The sequence below is a fragment of the Amphiura filiformis genome, chromosome 12 (genome assembly GCF_039555335.1).
Source record: "Amphiura filiformis chromosome 12, Afil_fr2py, whole genome shotgun sequence".
Taxonomy (NCBI): Eukaryota; Metazoa; Echinodermata; class Ophiuroidea; order Amphilepidida; family Amphiuridae; genus Amphiura; species Amphiura filiformis.
Window position 1 is genome coordinate 13,441,899 of NC_092639.1, and position 24,973 is coordinate 13,466,871.

A 24,973-nucleotide genomic window follows, 5' to 3' on the forward strand; every position below is an offset into this window, starting at 1 on the left:
CTTGCAAAGATTCTTATAAAATAATTTATTCAGTCAAAGTTGACTCTCAGAAATTGTCAAAAGGCTGCACAGATGATTTGTGTGAATCAAGTGAATATTCTGCAACAAAATTCTAACCCAGTTATTTATTTATATTCCTTTCAGATGATTTGGAAGAAAATGATCTTGCCATGGCAGCAACACAAGCAGTGAGATTCAACACAGATGATGATGATGATATAGCACCAACACAAGCATATGGGGGTGACGATGCGATGGCTGCAACTCAAGCGTACGGGGGTGACGATGCGATGGCTGCAACTCAAGCGTACGGTGGTGATGACGCAATGGCTGCAACTCAAGCGTACGGTGGTGATGACGCAATGGCTGCAACTCAAGCATACGGTGGTGACGATGATGCAGAGGCACCAACACTTGCTTATGGTAATGAGGACACACCCGATGTTGCCATGGCAGCCACACAAGCTTGCACAGGTGATGACCCATTTGCACCAACTCAAAAGTATGCACCTGATGACAGTATGGCACCTACGCAGGCTTATGGGGCCGACGACGATGCAATGGCTGCTACACAAGCCTACACAGACTACGCCGATATGCCAACTTTAGCTTGCAATAATGTATCACCAAAGAAACATAAACCTGGGGAAAAGGAAAGTGATGATGATGAAACAGATGGGGAGGTGGACCCAGATGAGCCAACTCAAGCATATGGGCTGGATGATGTTGATGCACCTACCCAAGCATATCTCAATGAAGATGGTGATGATAATGACGATGATATGGCACCAACACAGGCGTATGGTGGTGATGTTGCAGACCAGCCTACCCTTGCAGTTCATACAGGAGATGAGGACAAGGATGATGATGCTGATGCGCCAACATTGGCGTATGGTAATGAGGACGGAGATGAGGACAAGGAGGATGATGCTGTTGCACCAACACTGGCATATGGTAATGAGGAAGGAGGTGAGGACAAGGATGATGATGCTGATATGCCAACACTGGCATATGGTAATGAGGAAGGAGACGAGGACAAAGATGATGCTGATGATGCGGATGCACCAACAATGGCATATGGTAATGAGGAAGGAAATGAGGACATAGATGATGATGTTGATATGCCAACACTGGCATATGGTAATGAGGAGGATGCAGATACCAAGAAATCAGATGGAGATAATAAAGAAGCAGGAGTGGATGATAGTGAGGAGCCAACACAAGCCTATGGACTGGGAGAAGAAGGTAAGGAATGTCTACATTTCTTCTTAGTCTGTATATGTACCTCAAGTCACCTGCACTATTCAGTGTGTGCTGCGTTGGCTTAGCATGGTTTCTTGCGTGTACATATGTGGCACGCGTATCGGGCTCGTAAAAGTATGTACACATACCAAGTATTAAACGCTAAGCTAACGTAGAACATGGTGAACTTCAAAGCCATTGCTGGTGACTCGAGGTAGATATATAGACTATATATGTCCATGGGTCAGGCTGCCATCTTGTAATATGCTTACTACATTATGTATGGACATTTAATGGAATACATACCAATTTGTCATCGGTTTGTACCCACAAGATAGCGAAAGGAGGAACAATATGTGATATCTTACATGCTCTGACTTTGTGGCTTTTATATAGAAAATCATGGATATTTTTTCATTATATCCTTCATATTTTCATCCTTATCCAAACATGGGGCTATTCCAGTTGAAATCCATACACCCACTATGAAAGGCATGACCCTAATTTTCCACACAGGGTGTGTGAATTTCAAATGGGGTTACCTGAATGGAGACTCCATTTGAATTCTACACTCCCTATGTTAGAGCTTAATTAAAGTCATGTATTCCATATGGGGTGTATGGATTTCAACTGGAATAACCCATTGCTTGATTTCAGACCAAGCTGCTGTTGATGACAGTGAAGAACCAACTCAAGCGTATGGATTAGAACCAGAACAAGATGACAGCAAACCAGCGATGAATGATGAAGATGAACCAACCCAGGCATATGGAGACATCCCTGCTGAAGACACTGAGGATAATACAGAGGAGATACCCACAGCATCTGCAGCAGCTAGTGAGGAAGGAGAGACAGTAAGTCAAATAATAATGGTACAAGATGAGTGATAGACCGTTGTCAATAATGGGCTGTGTTGAACCAAGAACCAAGGGGAGTAGCCTGTAGATTTTAGTATATGTGATGCGATCAAGAAAAATCAGTCGGAACTCGGAATTATTAAATTTTCAGTTTCTTATAGGATAGTAAAACAGCATTTACAAATCTGGATATTTTAGAAAACCCCATTGAAATTGAACAAACAGTTCCAAAGATATGTGCAATTAAAGAGTTTCCAAAACAACAGGAAACAAAAGAAAATTATTTCTTTTGTATGGCTATATCTCAGAATCAATATTTTGAGTTCCGACTGATTTTGCTTGATCGCATCACATGTTATGACTTTGCAATGAAAATGTTGACACATTTTATGAAAGCATTTCCCTTGTGCTTTTTTGAAGACGCAATAGATAGTTGAGTCAATCAGCACCATTTCATAGTCAAAATCGACTACCACTAAGGCCCCCAAAATATTTGATTGTTGTCAATCGACCAACCCTATTCTTGAAAATCTGCACACAAAAAAACATTTTTAACTTTACAAAAGAATACTGAATTTAATTTTGGGAATTCCAGGGAAAGTTTGTTTTTTTTTCGTTCCAAATTTTTGACACCCTGAAAAGTTTTTCAAACAGTTTCTTTTTACTTCTAAGCTGTTTTAAAAAATGAATTAAGTGATACAGTAGAGAAATATCCCAATTACCACCTTTTGGAGCAAATTATTAATCTAAATAGCCTCATACATGCGTTGGCTGTGACCTTTAAAAAATTATTTAAAAAATAATATTTCAACCGACCGGAGGGGATCTATGGACAATTACAACTTTTTTTGCCTAATAGTGGTGACTTTTTGATTTGGGCAGTGATGATTTTTTTAAAAGCTCAGTCGCACCGTATGACATTAATTATTTTCTTACCTGTACATTTCTTTGCAGCAAATCCCAGACAGCCAGGGTGAAGTTACTGAAGAATTACCCAACAGGACCCGGCGCATTGAATCCTTATTAGCCCAGGTCCCTGCCAAATCAGCCATGACTAGTCCTGGTAGAGAAGCTAATCAGAAGAAGAAAGTCTTACATGTGGCGTTTAAGGAAAATGTGAGTAAGGTGATGAAAAAAAGAAAAATGTCTGATCCATAAAACTGGTAGATTTTGCTTTTGCTAGAAGATTACTAAGCAGTCAAACAGAGATCTATATACCGTATTGTAGGTAATAAACTCTCCCCCCTCTCTAATTTTCCATGAAAAATTGACAAAAATGCAAACATTTCCATGCCATATCTTGTGAGTAAGTTTAAACTTGCATCAGTCATGTCAGTGACGATCGCTAAATTGCATGGACAAAACCTATTATGACTCAAACTTCCATCCATTTCATTGCCTAATTATGGTAGAATTTCACCAGATTCTTGCTTAATGATGCACTTACGGATGTAATTTTGTTGTATTTACCACAAAAATGTCAATTTTCCACTCGATTTCCGTGTACGGCACCATAGTAGTAGCATTAGTATAGTCGTAAATCCTTCCTTTCTACAGGAGCACCATCGGAAAATTGAACCTGATTTTTAAGTTTTTTTCATTGACAATTCACTTCCAATAAACGCCCCCCCTTTGGAAAAATGCAACGCCCCCAGGGCGTTTATTACAAACAATATGGTATGTATGTAAATTCATTGAATTATTTTGTTCCCCCACACCAAAAAAAAAAGCAGGGGCATCACAATTTTTTGCATCAATTGGTAATTAAGTATAACTTTGGAACAGCATGAGCTGCAACTCTGCAAATGGTTCCATTTTAAAGCTTAAATCTTGCTGTTATTTGGTGAGTAAAATATCATGTAAAGTTGGTTTTCGTAAAATGTGTATAATTGTGCTCTAACCCTGGTGCAAGTGCATATATCTTGAAGAGCACAAATCTGATGAGAAAGCAAAGTTTGGGGTAGAGGTTTATAAATATTACCCATACACATTTTTCAATAGCATATTTGGGTTCTTCAGGCAATTTCCTTTCGGAAAATGTATGCTTATTATTTTGAACAGGGATGTAAGTAGCTGTTAAAAAAACCCTGAAACGAGCGAAATGAGCAAGCCAAACGCTTGATCGGAGCACTATCTTTTTAGGGAAGCTAGGGATCCGGGCATAGGCTATTAGGGTATCTCTTTTTATGATGAAATATCATCATCCACTTCGGGAACTACAAGCTCAAAAGGTGTATGAATAAGCTTAAAATAGATGGGTGGTGAGTTCAAAATGTATGGCCACAAAAGAGGTTGAGATGTGTTGATAAAAAGCTATGTTGACATGACAAACTGAATAAAATAATTACACTTATTTAGTATTAAGGTAGGCACGATTTTGGGGGTCCATCGCGATTTTGGTGGTCCATCGTGAATTTTGAGAATTTTGCCAAACACACTACTTTTCAATGTAAATTCACCAATAATAACCTTTTTACAACATAACAGGCTTAAATTTCTATTCTTTTATATTTTTAAGATAATAAAAGCCCCAAAATTTTGACCCACCTGCTGAGAATTGAAGTAAATTCTGCAATATTTGTAAATGCAACGTCAGGAAATCGTGCACTTTTTGCATGCTTTCCGAACGAACGCTGGCCTGGGGAAGTCCCGATTGATTTGTTTACAACCAAGCATGTGCCGCTAACGTGCGGTTAATGTTTATTTAATTATTTATCACAACCTGACAATATTCAATTTTTAATATTTTAAGTTTATTTTCTCATAAATAATCTAGGTTTCCTTTATTAGTATTATTGTTACGATGAATAAAAGCAATTTTAAAGACAAAATCCAAATGATAACCCCTTTTTCGTATTATTTGTGGTAGTGCGTGTTTTAGTTTTTGTAGCATCAACAACACGTTAATTTAAAAAAAGAAATGCGGAAGTGAAAGTACAAACAAAAATTGCTCAAGATTGACAGACTTTGCTCATGTTTTTGCACCTGTTTTTGACCACGTTTCGGACCAAAACTGATACAGAAATGAGAAAAATTATCATAGCGAACGGAGATGGAATATCACGGCGAAAATGCACTTTTATTTTTTTTAACAATCAACATTTGATGAGGTGTAGACCCGGGGTACGTGTGTATAGTGATAATCATGAATTTCAGATGGACGCACAAAAATCTGTCTGGAAAACGCATTTTCGCGCTTTTTGACTTTTTTTTGACTTTTCGCGCATTTTCGCGCTTTATAAAAAACCGGCCGCACATTTTGCCGTTTTAAATCGCGCGAAACTCCTGTGCCTATATTAAGGCAGCTGTGTACTCTCAGACATGCATGTAGTAAAAGTGCAATAACTTTGTAATTATTCGCACAAGACATATAAAAGTATACATTTTTAAGAAGGCAGGACATCAATAAATCTTAATATAAATACAGATTTGGGGTAAAAACAACAATTATTAAGAAAATCACAAAAAAGTGAGTTTTTGGCAATATTTGTTAGGTACATCATAACAAAAAAAACACTCTTTCCAAAATATTTTATTTAGTTTTTAGCTCAATCTTGAGGCTCCATTCCAAAAACGGTTTTTTTATTTTTTTGATATTGGCCTTATTTTTTGAGATATTGACCATATAAGGCATCAAATTGAACTTTTCAAAATTCACAAATGCCTATTTGCACGAAATGATGCCTAAAATCGGAAATAGACCAAAATATAAAAAAAAATGAGAAAACCGTTTCTTGAGTCGATCATGCTTTTTACGATGATCATATTTGCTTACCTATAGATGCTGTATTTATTGAGTTATCGTACCTAAATCGTCATTTTACCGAGAAAATGAACATTGCCATAATGGCCGTTGAAGTTTAAAGTGGTCACATTTTGCCCTTTCATCGAATCTCACAGGAGAATGCGGCAGTTTTCGTTTTTCTACCTTACATTACATGAACATCGGGTAAATCCATGGCCCCTTGAGAAGTTTGAGCAAAATCCATTCATAACTTGATATCTTAATTGGGGGAAAGAACTTGAAAAAATTCACATTTTATCAGCTAAAACGGAGCCATTTGACCGCTAGGTTTTTGTGAAATCAGTGCTTTCGTGGTGTTTCCATAAGATGCGCCGCGCAGCAGATAAGCGCCGCGTATGCGCCGCCTACCTGCGCGTTAACAAATTGCGCGACACGCAACGCGACACGTTGTTCTTGTGGCGTGTACCCTGGCTGGTACAACAAAGATTTTCTTTCCTTTCAATTTCAAACACGAGTGGAATAGTGAAATAAAATCCTTAAAATATTCCAGTTGCAGTTTACAAATCTGGATTTTCATTCCTTGTATTTATAAAAAACATAACAAAGTACAAACATATCAAAAAAACTCAATTTCGCAAAAGAAACAATGTCTAGAGTACACAGCCGCGTTAAGGCATATTGGGAGTAGTCATGGTTGTTCAACTCAAATAAAAAATTCATTGTCTAGCGCAAAGCCAATAATTTGCCGCGTTGCGGAAATTCCGCGAAATTCGCGGAATTCGGAGGTAAAGCGGAAAACGCATTTCTGAGAAAAAAATAAAAAAATAAGCAAAAATGACATAGAAAAAGAAAAAAATACAATTGAAAAGAAATAAATAAAATACTAAATGAAATGGGTCTTCAAAATTCATCAAAATAAAGTAAAATCCGTCATAGATTTACCGTACAACGCCTGTCCTACCTCCCATTGCAGCCATGATACCCAATTCTTGTGAAATTTTATTATGTCAGAAATGTGATAAAATTACAAAGCGGAGAAAAGCGGAATTTAGCATTTGTAAAGCAGAAAATTCTTGGCTTTAGTAATGAAAAGTTACCTTGAGGATTTGTATGGGTATGGAATGCAAAAATTGCTTAATGTATTGTGGATCTTAAGATATGTGTCGTGTTATGAAGATGTTTTGTTGCGACACTCTTTACATCATAAGTCGAGTACCACAAGACCTACAAAAGTGTGTGATATTTGCATTCTTCATCAAACCTGCTTCAAAATATCAATTTTTGCCAGAGGTCATTACTATTCACAGGATACCACGATTCGACCAATTCACAACAGCTATCTACTACAGTTGGCCTTAAGAGAAATTTAAGTCATATTTCATGTTCAACCTGTAGCTGATCATAGTAGAATTCTAAATCACAGGTTTTGCCCCAGTACTAATAACAAATGGCTCAAAATAAGCTAAGGTGTCATAAAAGTGTAACACACAATTATTTTTCCAGCTCTTTTCTTTTGGTCTCCAACCAGGTTTAAATTATAGTATGCACATATATCGTTCATAATACACTAAAAGAAAGATAAGTTATAGACCATTTACTTCACAAATTTAATTTTCTAGCCCTTGCGTACGTTATATTTGACAGACACAATTTTGATGATTTTCTGCAATCAAATAAAAATTTATAAAGTATTACATAAGGTATTTTGTGTTTATTTAGGTGTAGGACCTACAGCAACTGATTGTGGAAAAAAATGTGTCCAAATATTACAATAAGGAGGATAAATTGTTATAAATAAAATATGTGTGTCTGTCAAGCCATAACATACGCAAGATGTCTGTCAAATGTAACATACAGAATAATAATTTGGCAAAAACAGTAGTTCAAGATGGGAAATTGAATAAAGATCACATGCAGTTTATAAATCACATGTTTTAAAACACTTTTATAAACTCTAAACTATCATCATAATGTGAACATCAAGTGATTTTTAATTTTTTTTAACGTACATGATGTTACTTTTGACAGACACATACAAATCTTGCGTATGTTACTTGCGTACAAATGTTTGACAGACAACACTTAACAATGGATTGTGTCATCAAAACAGCTTCTCCTCACAAAGTGATAGTGCCACAAAGTTAGGTGGAGCTAAATGCTATGTCATGTAGCATAATTAGCTGTATCACCCTAGTTTAGCAGGAATTACAGCACCGTCTTGCGTATGTTACTATTTGACAGACATTTCAAGAAAAATTTTAAAATTGTTATATGTTCAAAAAAGATGGCAGCCACTTACAAATTGATTATAATATGGAGAAATGAAGTTATTTACAATAGATTTACCCTTTAGTTTACGCTTCAAGTCTTTGTTTATAAAAAACTGAGGGACTTCAAAATCAATCAAAAGTTTGACAGACAATAGTAACATACATAAGGCAAACTTTTAAATCCTTTTTTGATCTGTTAACTTATAATTCATAATGCCTCTTTCTGTTTTTTTGATTGGTTTACTGCACCATTTTGGGAAACAGGTCACATGAATTTCTATAAGGATCCATAAAAAAATTAAAAGCTGTTGAAAAAAGGCGTCTCTTGGCATGTTACAAATAAAAGTGTAAAAATAGGCATTTTACAGCTATTTTTTATTTTTTTTATTATTTAGAGTGAAAGGATTTTACTTAAATTGTGTATGCTATGTCTTTACTACCTAAACTTGCCACTAAACTAGCAAATATTCCATTTCTATAATTATTATTTTAAAAAAAAGATGTCAAAATATATGGCTATAATATGACACCTTAGCATATTTTGAGCCAAATACATATAATTCTTACTTTCATTTCAGACACCTGAATCTGAAGAGGAATCGGAGGAACTACTTGCTCCAAAACGCTCAACAAGGGGTAGAAAAGCTAAACCATCCAAGAAACAAGAGGAGGTGGAAGTTGAAAAAGAAGGAGGAAATGAAGAAGAGATTGGGGTAGATGAAGAGGATGGGGATGATGTTGATATTGCACCCACAAGAAAGAAATCCTTCAGACAAAAAAGACAAGCAAAAGGTGAATATTGGCTATTCTATTTAAAATTGACACACCCCCTGTGGAAGATTATACTGTCATCTCAAGTTGTACGTTTTATTCAATCCAGCTGAAAATGCTTGCCATGAAGTTAGGCCAAGAAAAAAAATTCTTTGCTTGCCCTCAAATGAATTTTAACAATTGGGTCGGTCGGTCGGATTTCTTTTTCTTTTTTTTCTTTTCTTTTTTAATTACTCGCAAACTCTACTGTTTGTATTAATTATAAAGGCTCAAAATATGAAATATCAGACAATTTTGGTGTCAAAATGAATCAACTAACATTACAAAACAACTAAAATGTTGAACACAAGCTCTAAAATCCTTTTTTTTACATCTTCAGAATGCAAAAATTTTAAAAGAAAAAAAAAACTTTTTCAGGAATTTCTAAAAATAGGGTCGGTATTCTTTTGCACAGTAAATAGAAAAAAACACCTTTTTTCTGATTTCCAAATATATAGGGCCGGTCGGTTGAGGGCAAGCAAACATCTTTTTTTTTTGCCTTATGTGTTCAATTCCAGTTGAAGATTAGTGAAATTTATAAAATCCAGTTGAATCTTACACAGGGCTATTCCATATGAAATTCACACTCCATGTGGAAGATTTTGGAAATATGTTCCACAGGGGGAGTATAAATTTTAAATGGAATTAGCACATTAGGTAGCTCCATTAGAATTTCATACACCCTCCTCCGAGAAATCATCCACAGAGGGAGGGTGAGTTTCAAATGGAGCTGCCTAGTGTGATAATTTTATTTAAAATTCATACTCCCTCTGTGGAACATATTTCTAAAATCTTCCACAGGGGAGTATGGACTTCATATGGAATAGCCCATTGTCAGGTTCATCACATAGTGATTTATCCTAAGAAAAACTAAAGTGCATTCAGAGAGGGTTGTGTTGTGTTTTGCACTAAGTTTTAATTCACTATATGTGACATGATCAAGGGGAATGTCGGCCCTGGTCAAAAATGAGTTTTACACTGGTTTCTAAAGAGGACATCTAGAGCTTTCAGAAACGGAAAACCCCATGTTGATACGACTTTTCTTTGTGAAGTTACGTCAGTTTATCAATCGCTGAAAACAATATAAAACAAAAGAATTTTAACACTTTCTTTGCCAATATCTCAAAATCAATATTAGCGACATCCGACTCATTTTCCTTGATCGTGTCACATACGAAAAATGTTTGTAAGTGTTCAAAGCACCCTCCTGTACTATTTTTACTAAACATCTAAAAAAAGTAACTAGCCCCCTTTAAATAATGGCCATTATTAGAAAACAGGCATTTTGACACCTCATTTGTAGCAATTGTCTAAATATTGACGTCACTGCGTACATTTAAATTAATGTAACCCAAGATTTTAAAGTTGCAGTAAATTCTATTGATTGAAATCTGTGTAATGATATCTAAGTGTTTTTGTATTGTTGTAAGTGCAACTTTCAAATCCGTACCTCACTACATTAAATTGACCGGAGGCGGTGTTTTATTGTTTTCTGGGCTATCGTATCAATGAGGTGTCAAAATGCGTAGAAATAAATTCTGCTTCCAACACATTTTACAGATTTGTAATACAATAGCCCGCTTTGAATAATGGCCATTATTTAAGGGGGTTAGTTACTTTTTTGAGATGTTTATGGTCATAAGCAAGATCAGACCTACCAAATGTGTAACAACCAGAAGTAACAATTAAGAAATAGCACACACTGCTGTGTGTAGGTAAGCACAAAAGAACTGGCCAAATTCTTTTGTGTATGCCTATTGTGATTGTGCAAGCGTGACCTTGTGTGCAGATACACTAAGATGCACACTGCAATTTCAGCTTTTCCATCTATATCTATATGAAGAAATCTCTGTTTTTGCTAACATGAAACCCTAGAATTGATATTGAAACTTAAATGTCATTAAAAAAATTCATAATGACAACATTTAACATAATAAATCTGATGAAATATATTGTAGGCCTATAATACTATACATGTTAACCATGTTAACTATAGAAATCAAAGGGCATTACATGCTTTGTCTATTGGTCCATTGTTAAATATCTCTGAACAAGCATCTTGGAAAATGGACTGATAAAATGGTCTCAAAAATTATTGGAAAGAGCTATCCACTTTGTTTTTTCAGTACTTACTGCCAATCACATGTTCATTAGTATGTAAAAGTGTTAAGAACAACAGTGCAAAATTACTGTTACTACAGGGGGCAATTTAAGCAGAAACTTAGCTTGTAATCACTGTTGAAGTCAATCTTGAGTAGTGGACTGATCATGGAAATCATCTTACTCTGAACTCCTGGTGCATTTTTTGTCATCCTATAGATGTTTATTTTGAACTTTATCATTTGTTCATTTCATATGATAGCGTTTTGGCGATTTTTCACACTTTTCACATCCATGTGTGAGTTTAACAAACTTTCACTCACTTTCATATAAACCATTACATAACATTACTCAACAACAAAAACTTCATTCACAAAAAATTGATCCTTACACAACTTAATCATTGCCTCAGCGACATTGCTTAGAGTCTTAGCTTTTCTGTGATACCCTATTTGTTGGGAATTATCTTCAAATTCTCTTAGAAAATTGAATATAGGTGAGGCTGCATCAGCTCGGTTATTACGCATTACAGGCCCATATAGTAGCCGTTAAGGAGGCTGTGTAGTACACAGTATGTACTCTCAGACATGCATGTAGTAAAAGTGCAATAACTTTGTAATTATTCGCGCAAGACATATAAAAGTATACTATTTTATAAAGGCAAGACATCAATAAATCTTAATATAAATACAGATTTGGGGTAAAAACAACAATTATGAAGAAAATCACAAAAAGTGAGTTTTTGGCAATATTTGTTAGGTACATCATAACAAAAAAAACACTCTTTCCAAAATATTTTATTTTGTTTTTAGCTCAATCTTGAGGCTCCATTCCAAAAACGTTTTTTTTAATTTTTTTGATATTGGCCTTATGTTTTGAGATATTGACCATATAAGGCATCAAATAGAACTTTTTAAAATTCACAAACGCCTATTTGCACAAAATGATGCCTAAAATCGGAAATAGACCAAAATATAAAAAAATGAGAAAACCGTTTCTTGAGTCGATCATGCTTTTTACGATGATTATATTTGCTTACCTAGAGATGCTGTATATTTTGAGTCGATCATGCTTTTTACGATGATCATATTTGCTTACCTATAGATGCTGTATTTATTGAGTTATCGTGTACCTAAATCGTCATTTTACCAAGAAAATGAACATTGCAATAATGGCCGTTGAAGTTTAAAGTGGTCACATATTGCCCTTTCATCGAATCTCACAGGAGAATGCGGCAGTTTTCGCTTTTTCTACCTTATATTACGTGAACATCGGGTAAATCCACAGCCCCTTGAGAAGTTTGAGCGAAATCCATTCATAACTTGATATTTAAATCGGGGAAAGAACTTGAAAAAACCCACATTTTATCAGCTAAAGCGGAGCCATTTGACCACTAGGTTTTTGTGAAATCAGTGCTTCCGTGATGTTTCCATATTATGCGCCGCGCATGCAGATAGGCGTCGTGTATACGTAGCGTATCTGTGCGTTAACAAATTGCGCGATACGCAACGCGATGCGTTGTTGCGCGCGTGTACCTTGCTGGTACAACAAAGATTTTCTTTCCTGTTAAATTTCAAACACGAGTGGAATAGTGAAATAAAATCCGTAAAATATTGCAGTTGGAGTTTACAAATCTGGATTTTCATTCCTTGTATTTATAAAAAACATAACAAAGTACAAACATATCAAAAAAAACTCAATTTGCGAAAGAAACAATGTCTAGAGTACACAGAATTAAGTGCTAATTAAGCAGCTAATTAAGAATTTTTTTTTTTTTTTTTTTTGGCTGAAATGTGTACCTTAATATCTTATTAATAAATAGCAACAATTAGATCGATGTTAATGTTAATAGTAGTTTAGACTGAATTCTACCAATTAAAAGATCAGTGGTGGGTACTTAATGCCATTGGTAGGTCTAATGTTGCTTATGACCTTATTTAAATGGTTAAAAATAGTTCCAAAGTTACATGTCAGTATGTGAAACTGAAAATGCCATAAACATAGGAAAAAGTGAATCAAATTGGCATATGTAACGTACACTTTTGTATGTTTACCTAACTTTTCAAGACTTTTGCTTACACTTGTATTGGAAATTGTCATGATTACACTTCATGTGGGTTCTCAAAAGCCATATCTTACTTCATAGTGACATAGCAATTTGTTTATTTGCATTACAGATGCTGCAGATGATAAATCAACTGCAAAAGACACAAAAGGAAAAGCCCAGAAGAAACCTGCAACTAGCAAAAAGGGCAAAGGAAAAGACCACGCAGCAGGAAGTAAAAAGATAAATGAATATTTTAAGCAAGGGACCGCTGAATCTAGTGAGAGTCATGATGAGCTGCCTAGTACTAGTCCTAAAAAGGTAGCAGAGATACCGGAACCAAAGAAGCTGAGTCCAAGGATAGATGAACTTAAGAAACCTATACCAGAACCAAAGAAACTGAGCCCTCCTCGAACATCAAAGGCAAAGCCTAAACCAGCGAGTAAGAAAGGCAGTAGAAAGTCATCCAGGAAAAATCAAGATGAGGTGGATACAGATGATACTGAATCAATGACGGATAGTTTGAAAGATATGACGGAGATAGATAGCGCGGTGTCGTCATCAGTGACTAGAGAGGCAGAAGAGAGGCGTCGACAGTTGATGACACGAAGGAACAGAAGGCGACAAGTGGTGGTAAAAAAGGAAAGAAGGGTGTTGAAAGTAGTGACAATCTGGCGGCGTCGCCAGTTACTATCGAAATTAAAATACCAAAAATGGACCTCTCTGCTCATTCAGATTTGGATAAAACTAGTGAACCAGTTCAATCTAGTAGTACTCGTAAAGGTGGACGAAGCAAGGCATCATCGTTATTGAAAAGTGATCCTAATATTGATGATGCGTCTTCTGATAAATCAGATATTGTACCAAAAAGGTCATCTCGTAAAGGGAAACAAATTGATTCCAAAACTGATGAAAACGATGCTGCTGCTTCAAATACATCTGATGTTGTATCAAAAAGGTCATCTCGTAAAGGGAAACAAAATGCTTCCAAAGCTGATAATGATGATTTAGATACATCCGATGTTGTACCAAAAAGGTCATCTCGCAAGGGAAAACAAAGTGATGAAACCGAGAAACTAACTGAAATAGATAGCACTCCAGTAACAAGAGGAACAAGAGGTAAAAAGGGTGCAAAAGTTAGTGAGTCAAAGATGGATGTGGAGGAGGATTCGGAGAGTAGTGTATCTGAAACAAAATCAAGGAGAGGGAGGAAAAGAGGAGCGAAAGATGAGCAAAATGAAGAGTTGGTTAAGGAGACTACGGATGGATCAGCAGACAATAAAAAAGCTGACAAAGTGGCCCAAGCAGCTGAATTAAGTAAAAGTAAAAGGACTAGTAGAAGGGTTACTTTGGTCAAATCTGACGAGCCGGATGATACCGAGGAAGAACAGAAACCTGACAAGAAGAGCATGAGAAGTAGCAGTAGGGGTAAGGTTGGTGCAAAAACTGCTAAAGGTAGTGCTAAACAAGATCAGCAACAGGCTGTAGATACCACAGAGTCGGAGGATGATTCAACTGCAACAAGGTCATCAAGTAGGAAATCAAGAAAGGGAGATGGGGGAGAGAAATCAGGCGGGGATGAATTCAAGAAACCAGTTCCTGTGAGGAAAGGCGGACGTGGGAAAGCAGGTGCTGAAGAGGCGGCTGAAGATGCGACTCCAAGCAGGGGGCGGAGTTCAAAGAGAGGACAGACTGCTGAAAAGGTAAGGAGGAATTAGATTAATGATAAGGTAAATGGTATGAAATGTAGTAAAGCTACACTACAAGATTCCTATGGGTGCTGCCTGCACAGGTACACCCTTGCCAAGGTACCTGACTGGCACACACAGAGTACCTACACAGTACCAATGCTGCTACGTTGCACTGGACCCACCGGCAGTGGTACTGCACTGGTACTCCCCTGGTACTGCAGAGTACGTACTTGGCAATGGTGTACCTGTGCAGACGGCCCCAATGGGAATCTTGTAGTGTAACTGACTTGTGCGAAAAGAAATTTATAATGAAATGAAAAGGGTACACTTACCTCGGATCTGATTGAAGAGTAGTAAGGGGCTGTGCAATAATTATGAGCCGAGGGGGGGTAACATTTCCAAGCGGCTTGCCAAAAATCGCTTGTCCCCCCCACTACTACTACTACAAAGTTCTTAGGGCGCAATTCGCAAAGAAAGCATCGTTGCGCTTACAGTAAAAAACAAATACATAAGAAAACCAGTTCATAATAAAACAGTTCAGAATAAATAAGTTTTGAGTCTCTGTTTGAAAAGAGTGACCGATGGCGAAAGTCTGATTTCTGTTGGTAATGAGTTCCAGCGCTTGAGCATGCCCTATTTTTGGGATCCCAATTTGCAAACCTTAAATGGTCTAGATGTATGTTGTGAGCGCAGCGAGCAGGAAAATGTGCATATTTAAGCGTTTCCGTACTGTTTTCCTAAGCCTTTTTAGAGCGTTTTATTAAAAAGGTGGCCCATGAATGTGCCAAAAATCGCTCCCCCCCTTTCGGCTCACCAAACATTTCTTGCGCCCCCAATTTTACCCTCCCAGGGCTCATAATTATTATTGCACAGCCCCTAAAGCTTACTGACTTGTGTAGAAAAGGAATTTCAAACAAACTGAAAGGACACTGTATTGTGATATAATCTAAAGGACTCTCATGTCACATGAAAGAATAAAGGTGACTTCAATAACTTGAAGAATATTAAAATTAAGTTACATTGTCACTTGTTTGGACCCTTTAGAATTGGATGGTGTGTAAAAACTAGTTTATTATAGTCCTTATGCAAATACTAGGTCATCAAAACTCCAGACCCTATGTAAAAACTATGTCATCAAAACACTGTCCTCCAAGATTGATTCTAGTCAATATATTGGGCTAGATTCCAACAGGTGACTCAATTGTCATTCTGAAATACTTGTAGCCTATCATACCTCCAACATGGCTTTCATTTCAATTGTTACTATTATGAAATAATCTGAAAACTATCCCATTATTGTTGTTTGTTGAAGTCTTGATAGTTTAAGAAACCTAACATTTAAGTGCATTTGTAGTTGCCGAGTTTCATTGCAGGTTGTGTGGTTATGAAAGGTGTGTGACCATATCTACACCTTCATTCCCCATTTATCCTCATCAAAACTGTGATTTGGGTATCAGAAGAGTGCTCATATTTTTCTCATTACCCCAGTGAACTTTAACATCCCATATGTTTTGTTCAGATGGTGTGAACAAAAACATGGTATGATAAAGTGGTAACCACTACCGGAAGTATGCAGTACACTAGAGGGCATTGTTATACACGTTTGTGCTTCTCATTTATATTGAAACTGCTGGAGCAATACAACTCAAAATTTGAAAACAGATTGTTTTATTGGTAGACCTCAATGTACGATAGAAAACAGAAGATGAAAAATCCGACCACCTACCTTTAAAATCCATTTTGAATTTTCTTTCCTGTTAACCAGTCTGTAACACCACAAACAGCACCATCAAGAAAAGGAAAGCGCAGCCACGCCCCTGATGAATCCCCTTCACCATCCGCAAGCCCAACCCCTTCACCTTCACCAGCGAAACGTGGCCGACAATCCAGGACTCCCTCACCCTCTCCTTCACCAGCAAAACAAGGAAGACAGGCCGCAACACCATCCCCGTCACCCACAACACGAGGAAGACAAACTGCGACACCATCCCGTTCACCGGCCAAACGAGGACAAGGGGACACTAATGAGGCGCAGAGTCCATCATTACGTAGGAGAACTAGTGACAGCAAACCAAAAGTGATGTTTACAGGAGTAACAGACAAAGAATGGGAAAAGGTAGGTGCATGACTGTAACATAAGCAGGGCTTGCACATAACTCTTAATAACTTGCCCATTGTACCAGCTGTTGTAATTTTAAATGGCCCTTTTTATCGGCCGTTAAGTTTGTATGATACCATAGCAACTGTGATAGTGACTGCGTAAGTGTGTATTGGCTAAAGAAGTGGATTATTTAAGTAAAAAAACAAGCAAAATGATTACATTTCGTTGGTCATGCAAAACGATACACTAGTATTAATAACTATCACATACAGGGAAGAAAAAGTCTGGTTTATTTGGTGCACAAAATTAGTGAAAAATATAATCCAGTTATGGAGTTTGAGTTTAACTTACACACCAGGAACTGACATGTGGCCATTGGTGTCAGGGCCTGCTTATGTGATATGATGGCATTTTTAGCTGGCAATTGCCACAGAACAATCAAATTTGAGCCCCAGTTATAAGAATCTGGTTTAGATGATACAGAAGAACTTTTTATTATATCAAAAATTAATCAGAAATTAATCTATATAACCTTTGTGAAGATTGTAAGTTCTTTAGTAGAATAAATAAAAGAGACAAATGATCTTTAATTCAAAACCAACATATTTTGGCTAAAAACAGTAAATAAAATGTAGTTTCACTAAATAAAAGACAGTTGTAAATTTATTTGATTGTCAATTCCATCATACTCTGTTAAAATCTCAATTTCATTGATGGAAAATTTGGGGTCAAAATGAAATTGCAGTGTCTACCTCTCTTAAATTTAGTAGAATTGATCCCTAAGGAATTTTAATCAAGGAATAACCAATATAACACTTCAGTAAATAACAAACACCCTCATATTTATTTTCTGTCTTCAGATAGTGACAAGTCTTGGTGGTGTGCTTGTTGATTCCGTCTACCAATGCACTCACTTGATTACAGATAAAGTTAGAAGAACTGTAAAGTTCTTGTGTTGCTTATCCAAGGGTGCCTTGATTGTGAATCCAAAATGGCTGGATTTGTGCAAAGTAAATAAGGCATTTGTTGGTAAGTATGGTCAAAGATGTTTCCATTATTCAGGACACATTTTTGAAAGTCATAATATGCTATTGAAACATACAATCTCAACCCCAAAATTTCCAGTCACAACTAGGACCTTCATAAGCATGCACATTTTTTTTGGGGGGGGGGGGGCTTTGGTGGCGCCAGACCCCCGTGGTAAAAGCAGGGCATGGCGGAAGAAGGGGAAGCAAAAAGAATTAGTAAAGAAAAAGGGCATAAAAATTATGAAAAAGGTTTGAAAAATTGGAACTAAAATAATTTTATTTTTTGCTTTTAGGTTGCTAACGCGTATAATTCTTGGATAAGACTACCACATCAAAATGCAACTTTAGATCCATCTCATTTGTAGATAAGCGTTAAAGAGTCCTAAAAGAGTATGTGGTCATATCAAGAGAATCAATGGGCTGTTCCATTAAAAATCCACACACGCCTGTGGAACATTTTGGAAATATTTTACACAGAGGGAGTATGAATTTCAAATGGAATGAACACATTAATCAGTTCTATTTGAATTTCACACACCCTCTGAGAAAGATTCAATCTGAATCTTCCACTGAGGGAGGATGAGTTTCAAATGGAACAGCTAATGTGTTAATTTCATTTGAAATTCATCCTCCCTTTGTAAGATGTTTTCAAAATCTTCCACAGGGGTAGTGTGCATTTCAAATAGAATAGCCCAATGTTACATTTTGAAGTGGCAGGCCTTTCAATCAATATTCATTCATATTCATTCATATTTTATTTCCATAAAAATCAAAGACATTACAAAAAAATATATAAAAACACGGTACATATGGAGGAAAAGGCTGGAAGACCAAAAAGGTCTGAAAGTTAGCCTTTCCCTGAAATCAAATGAAATTAACAAAATAAATCAACATTACATAACATAACCAAAAGACAAGGGAAGGGGGGGGGGGTGCTCACGGAAAAGATTAATTATATTTAGAGATCAGTTTTGTTTTGAATTGATTACGGAAATGTTTAACAGAGTTTGAAGCTTTCAGATTTTTATCTAAAGAATTCCAAAGAATGGGACCTCTTATGTACGTATAGCATGATCAGAAAAAGACTTTCTTATTTTTGGTTAGATTTAGGTCATTTACATATCGTGTCTTGTAGTTATGTATGTCAGAACGTTTGGTAAAATAATTATCAAATGAACAGGGCAGCTCATTTATAGAGTGCCTGTACATGAATATACCTAATTCCAGTGTGTACATATCTTCAACTTTTAATATGTTATAATTAGCAAACAATGGCACTGTGTGGTCTCTATAGTGAACGTTTGCCACCGTTCTAATAGCCCATTTTTGAATTTTTACAATTTTCTTTAAGTAAGTTTTACATGTATTTCCCCATAAAAGTACTCCATAATTCAAATAAGGCAATATTAACGTACAATAAAGTGTAAATAAAATACGACTTGGAACAAAATGTTTCAATTTATTCATGACACCGACATTTCTTGAAATTGTTCTGAGATACGCAATCTATGTGACATTTCCAAGTGAGACATTCGATCTATTAGTACACCAAGGAATTTAGTTTGATGCACTCTTTCTAAAGCCGTGTGATCTAGTGTGATTTGCAGGTCTTGATTCATCGATGTCATTTTGGGTGTGCCAAGTATCATGTAATTTGTTTTGGTAGCATTAATTGACAATTTATTAGCTTTAAACCAATTGCTTACTTCCTTTAACTCTTCATTAACAAGGTTTGTCTGGCGTTCTACGTTTTTATGGGAGTATAAAATGGTGGTATCATAAAAAAAGGACGAATTCGAGTACTTTAGATGCATTAGTTATATCATTAACATAGAGTATAAATAGAAGTGGCCCCAGGATTGATCCTTGTGGAACACCACATATAATATCGTGTGATTCTGATTCATAAGAATTATAATAAACATATTGTTTTCTGTTACTTAGATAATTTCTGAACCATTCTAACACAATACCACGAAAGCCATAGTGTTCTAATTTATGTAAGAGTATGTTATGATCGATTGTATCAAAGGCTTTTGATAAGTCCAGAAATATTCCAATAGTTGTTTCGTTTCTTTCAACTGCTGCAGTAACTTTGTCTACCATTTGCTCTATAGCCATAAAGGTGGAATGTTTTGACCGAAAGCCAAATTGTTTGGGGTTAAGGATTTGCTTATTGTCAATGTAATCCGTACATCTGTTAAAACCAACCTTTCAAGAATTTTTGAAAAACACGGTAGTAGAGAAACTGGACGATAGTTTGAGAATGCCTCGGCATCATCTTTTTTGTATAATGGTATGACATTTCTTTAACGGAATACATTCGTCGTAAAGCGTATTAAAGGTGTCAATGAATTTATTATAGTCATCATTTGCATCAATATTATCAAGAATTTCACCCCATTTAACGTCGGATAGTTTTGTTTTAAATTTATCAATATTCTTATTATTATGATTTCTTTTATATATAACGTCTTTCGTTTTACACTTTTGATTTTCTACTTCGAGGTTGGTTGATAAAGTAGTTGGAAAGTGGTCACTTATGTCAGTAATCATAATTGTTGATTTGATAATATTGTCATTATTTGTAAGGCTATTATCAATAATTGTAGCAGTTGATTCTGTGATTCTTGTTGGTTTATAAATAGTAGGTATTAATGAATAGGAGTAAAGAAGTTCAAGGTAATCATGAGTAGGTCTGTCACTGTCTACTTTAAGTAAATCGATGTTAAAATCACCCATAATATAAATATGTTTTTTATCCAAAGTTAACTTCTTTAAAATAGGGTCAATGTCTGTAATGAAATTATCGATTGAAGTGTGTGCTCTATATAATACTCCCACTAACACATTCTGATTAGATTTACATTCAATTTCAATAAAACAAGATTCAAAATTTGAATTGGCATGACAAAGATCTTTTCTGAGTTTATACTTTACTTTATCAGAAACATACATGCAGACACCACCCTTTTCCCGACCAGTCCTGTTCATATATTCCAAATTGTATCCAGGAATATTAAAATAATCATGAGGTTTATCTTTCAAATGAGTCTCGGAAATACCAATCAAAACTGATGGTACCAAACATTTTGATACGTCTAATTTTTGGTCAGAATTTTGTTTTGACATGAGTAGGGATCATACTGGTATATTGGTTATACTAATGTGTATCAATTGATGTGTACCAACTCAGATGAACTGTTACTTTGGGACTCTCTGTTGTCAACAGTAACTAGAATTGAAGCATCCATAGAGGACTGATGATGACTATATCTTCTTTTGTTCCGGTTGTTCTTTCGAATGGTATCAAAATATCCATCAGAAGCTCAGATGGTAGGATTGTTGTTAAAATAATTGGTCATGATACTTTTGTGGATTAAATGTAAATTTTGTGCAATTGTTTCGGACAGATCCAATGCCTTTCCTGTTGCAAGACCGACCTTCAGAAAAGCAACATCAATTTACCATGTTGAATTCTCACCAAAAAGCATCAAGTGAACAGGCATTGAAGGGTAAAAAGATCCATGTGACACATGGAGTCAAACCGGAACCAGCACAGATGAAGGATATCATCAAATGTGCTGGAGGAGAGGTGAGTTTAATAACTTTGAACATTAATGGAAAACTTTAATGCTGGTTTCATACTTTCTTCTCGCTTTGCCGCTCTGATGACGATTTTGCTTCACTGCACTGTCGCACCAGAAACGCTAGCAGTGACCAGAGGCAAGCCGATCTATCAATCACTCCACCACTTTGCCCAAGCGGCAGCATTGCTAGGAGTTCAATTCAAGTCAACTCGGGAGCGGTGCCGCTCTGACATATATGAGAACATGATACGATTTTTGGCGATGCTGAGTGGCAACATTGGCTTTCATAATCATGTTGCTGCCGCTGAGCGACTTGCCGCTCCGCTTGCAGAAAAGTGCAAGCGGCATGATGAAGCGTCACACAGCAGAAAGTACGAAACCAGCATAACAGTGTTGTGTAAAAACTGGAAAATTTATTCCAACTAACCAGCAGGGAACCAAAGGATGGATCCAAAAAGATGCGAGTGTGTCACACTAACAGAGGGTAAATTTTAAAACAGCAAAAATATGACACAACATCCAAGTGGGGGTAAAAGCAAATAAATACACCAAGTTAAAATGTGTCATAAATGTTAGTGAATTGCACCCCTGACCAAGTCTGGTCCATAAGTAACTTACGGATATACAAATTTATTTAAATAGGGCTAATTTTAAATTTTAGCAAAGACACTACCTGCTATGAAAATGCTGATTATCTGAGTTGGTTAAGGATTGTTTTTAAATAGCCCTGTTTAAATATCTCTAATTATAAAATTGTCACCTTGGACAATTTTGAAAGCCTGTGTCCCCAAAGAACTCAGTGTCATAGTTTATAACTATCCATCTATTGAAATTAATAAGTCTACACTTTTCACCAACCTTTTATTTCCGCAGTTCTTGGCAAAGCTTCCCAGCAAGCCAGATGCCAACACCATCATTGTCTCCTGTGATCAGGACGTGGGATCAGTGAGTTCAATAGCATCCAAAGGCATCCCTGTTGTATCAGCTGAGTTTATACTGACCGGCATGCTGAGACAGGTGGCTGATACTGAGCTATATCCTTTGATATTGTGAATTATAATTCATATGAGAATCTTGATATCTGCACAATATTCAGATACAGCATTCAGGTACACAGAATCATGTGTGTCAGGCATGGTATTTTTTCTGATTTTTGGACCCCAAATGAGTCATATCTGAGATTGATGTCTAAAATGGAGGTGAGGCTGCCCATGATAGTGCTAACATTCATCCAATATAGACCCGTTCTTGTTTTGAAATCGCTGCACTATTGGGTGTGAAACCTAGCAATAAAGTGCAAATATTTTCCCCAATGATAGAGTAATAGACCGATTCTCATTTAACATCGCGACTTAATTGGGTGGGAAATCCAGGAATTCATTTGATTTTGTTTGTTTGCCTTTATTTTAAGTTTGTCTAATGTAAGGTTTGATACCATTGCTGCACTTATTTTTAACATACTTGTATTTTCTCACCACCTGGCACATTATCAGTGAGGCCTAAAATTTACATCATTTAACATGAAGTTATAAATAGCTATTATTTCTTTGACTCCTCGCACTTATCAGCTTGAATTGGGACCTTCCACATCAAAGAGACGAGCGTCAACTCAACCAACTCATGGTGGCAAGAGGAAAAGGTAGCTCCACTTAAACTAGAAACACTTATCAGTTTGCTATGGAACCATTCACTGCCAAGAGGCGAGCATCAACTCAACCAACACATGGTGGTAAGAGAAAAAAGGTAGCTCAACACAAACTAGAAACACTTATTAGTTTGCTATGGGGACCATTCACTTCCAAGAGACGAGCATCAACTCAACCAACACATGGTGGTAAGAGAAAAAAGGTAGCTCAACACAAACTAGAAACACTTATTAGTTTGCTATGGGGACCATTCACTTCCAAGAGATGAGCATCAACTCAACCAACACATGGTGGTAAGAGAAAAAAGGTAGCTCAACACAAACTAGAAACACTTATTAGTTTGCTATGGGGACCATTCACTTCCAAGAGACGAGCATCAACTCAACCAACACATGGTGGTAAGAGAAAAAAGGTAGCTCAACACAAACTAGAAACACTTATTAGTTTGCTATGGGGACCATTCACTTCCAAGAGAGCGAGCATCAACTCAACCAACACATGGTGGTAAGAGAAAAAGGTAGCTCAACACAAACTAGAAACACTTATTAGTTTGCTATGGGGACCATTCACTTCCAAGAGACGAGCATCAACTCAACCAACACATGGTGGTAAGAGAAAAAAGGTAGCTCAACACAAACTAGAAACACTTTTCCACACCCAAGAGATAAGCGTCAACTCGTGGTGGCAAGAGAAAAAGGTAGCTCACCACAAACTTAAAACACTTATCCACATCCAGTTTACTATGAGACCATTCACTTCCAAGAGAGGAGCATCAACTCAACCAATGCATAGTGATAAAGAGAAAAAAGGTAGCTCAACACAAACTAGAAACACTTTTCCACACCCAAGAGATAAGCGTCAATTCATGGTGGCAAAAAAAAGGGTAGCTCACCACAAACTAGAAACACTTATCCACATCCAGTTTGCTATGAGACCATTCACTTCCAAGAGTGTAGCATCAACTCAACCAACACATGGTGATTAGAGAAAAAAGGTAGCTCAACACAAACTAGAAACACTTTTCCACACCCAAGAGATAAGCGTCAATTCATGGTGGCAAGAGAAAAGGGTAGCTCACCACAAACTAGAAACACTTATCCACATCCAGTTTGCTATGAGACCATTCACTTCCAAGAGTGTAGCATCAACTCAACCAACACATGGTGATTAGAGAAAAAAGGTAGCTCAACACAAACTAGAAACACTTTTCAACATCCAAGAGGTGAGCGTCAACTCAACCAACACATGGTGGTATAAGAAAAAGGTAGCTCAACTCAAACTAGAAACACTTCTCAGTTTGCTATGGGACCATTCATTTCCAAGAGTGTAGCATCAACTCAACCACCATGTCGTCACCCTACTATGACAATTGCCCGAGTCATTTTTTGTAATTTTGAGAACAAAGAACTAAAGATTGTTCAAGCATGCATTTAAACATTTTGATTCACCAATCATTGCACAAGAACGAATGATAATGATACATATTAAAGGGAATAATCGGAAAGAATTAGGGTGATTACGTAACTGATGCATGCTTGAGCAATATTTTGTACTTTGTTCTCAGAATTACAAAAAATAACTTTGGCAATTATCATAGTAGGGTGGCAACATTGTAGTTAGAGAAAAGGCTAGTTCAACACAAATTAGAATTGACTTTAGAAATATGGTTCTAAAGAAATATGAGATAGACATCATAGCTGCACAGATTCCACAAATCAGGTATAATTATGACAACTCCACTTCTATGCTGCTTTCATACACTCTTAGAACCACATATCCAATCAGAAAAGCTGTACGCAGAAAAAAATACGCAGAGTGCATTAATATTGTATAATTGCACGGGCGCGCA

The 24,973-nt window shown here is 36.5% G+C and overlaps 1 protein-coding gene across 1 annotated transcript in view; it reads left to right on the forward strand.

Annotated features, from left to right (window-relative positions):
• The window catches only part of LOC140165820 (uncharacterized), a 71,000-nt gene extending 48,107 nt beyond the window's left edge, over positions 1 to 22,893 (forward strand). The window contains 10 exon segments of the mRNA XM_072189143.1: positions 145 to 1,245; positions 1,900 to 2,096; positions 3,054 to 3,215; positions 8,693 to 8,906; positions 13,202 to 13,875; positions 13,878 to 14,771; positions 16,525 to 16,875; positions 17,721 to 17,889; positions 21,302 to 21,483; positions 22,352 to 22,893. Of these exon segments, the coding sequence (XP_072045244.1) occupies positions 145 to 1,245; positions 1,900 to 2,096; positions 3,054 to 3,215; positions 8,693 to 8,906; positions 13,202 to 13,875; positions 13,878 to 14,771; positions 16,525 to 16,875; positions 17,721 to 17,889; positions 21,302 to 21,483; positions 22,352 to 22,531 (4,124 nt within the window). The 3' untranslated portion in view covers positions 22,532 to 22,893.
• The last annotated feature ends 2,080 nt before the right edge of the window (positions 22,894 to 24,973 follow it).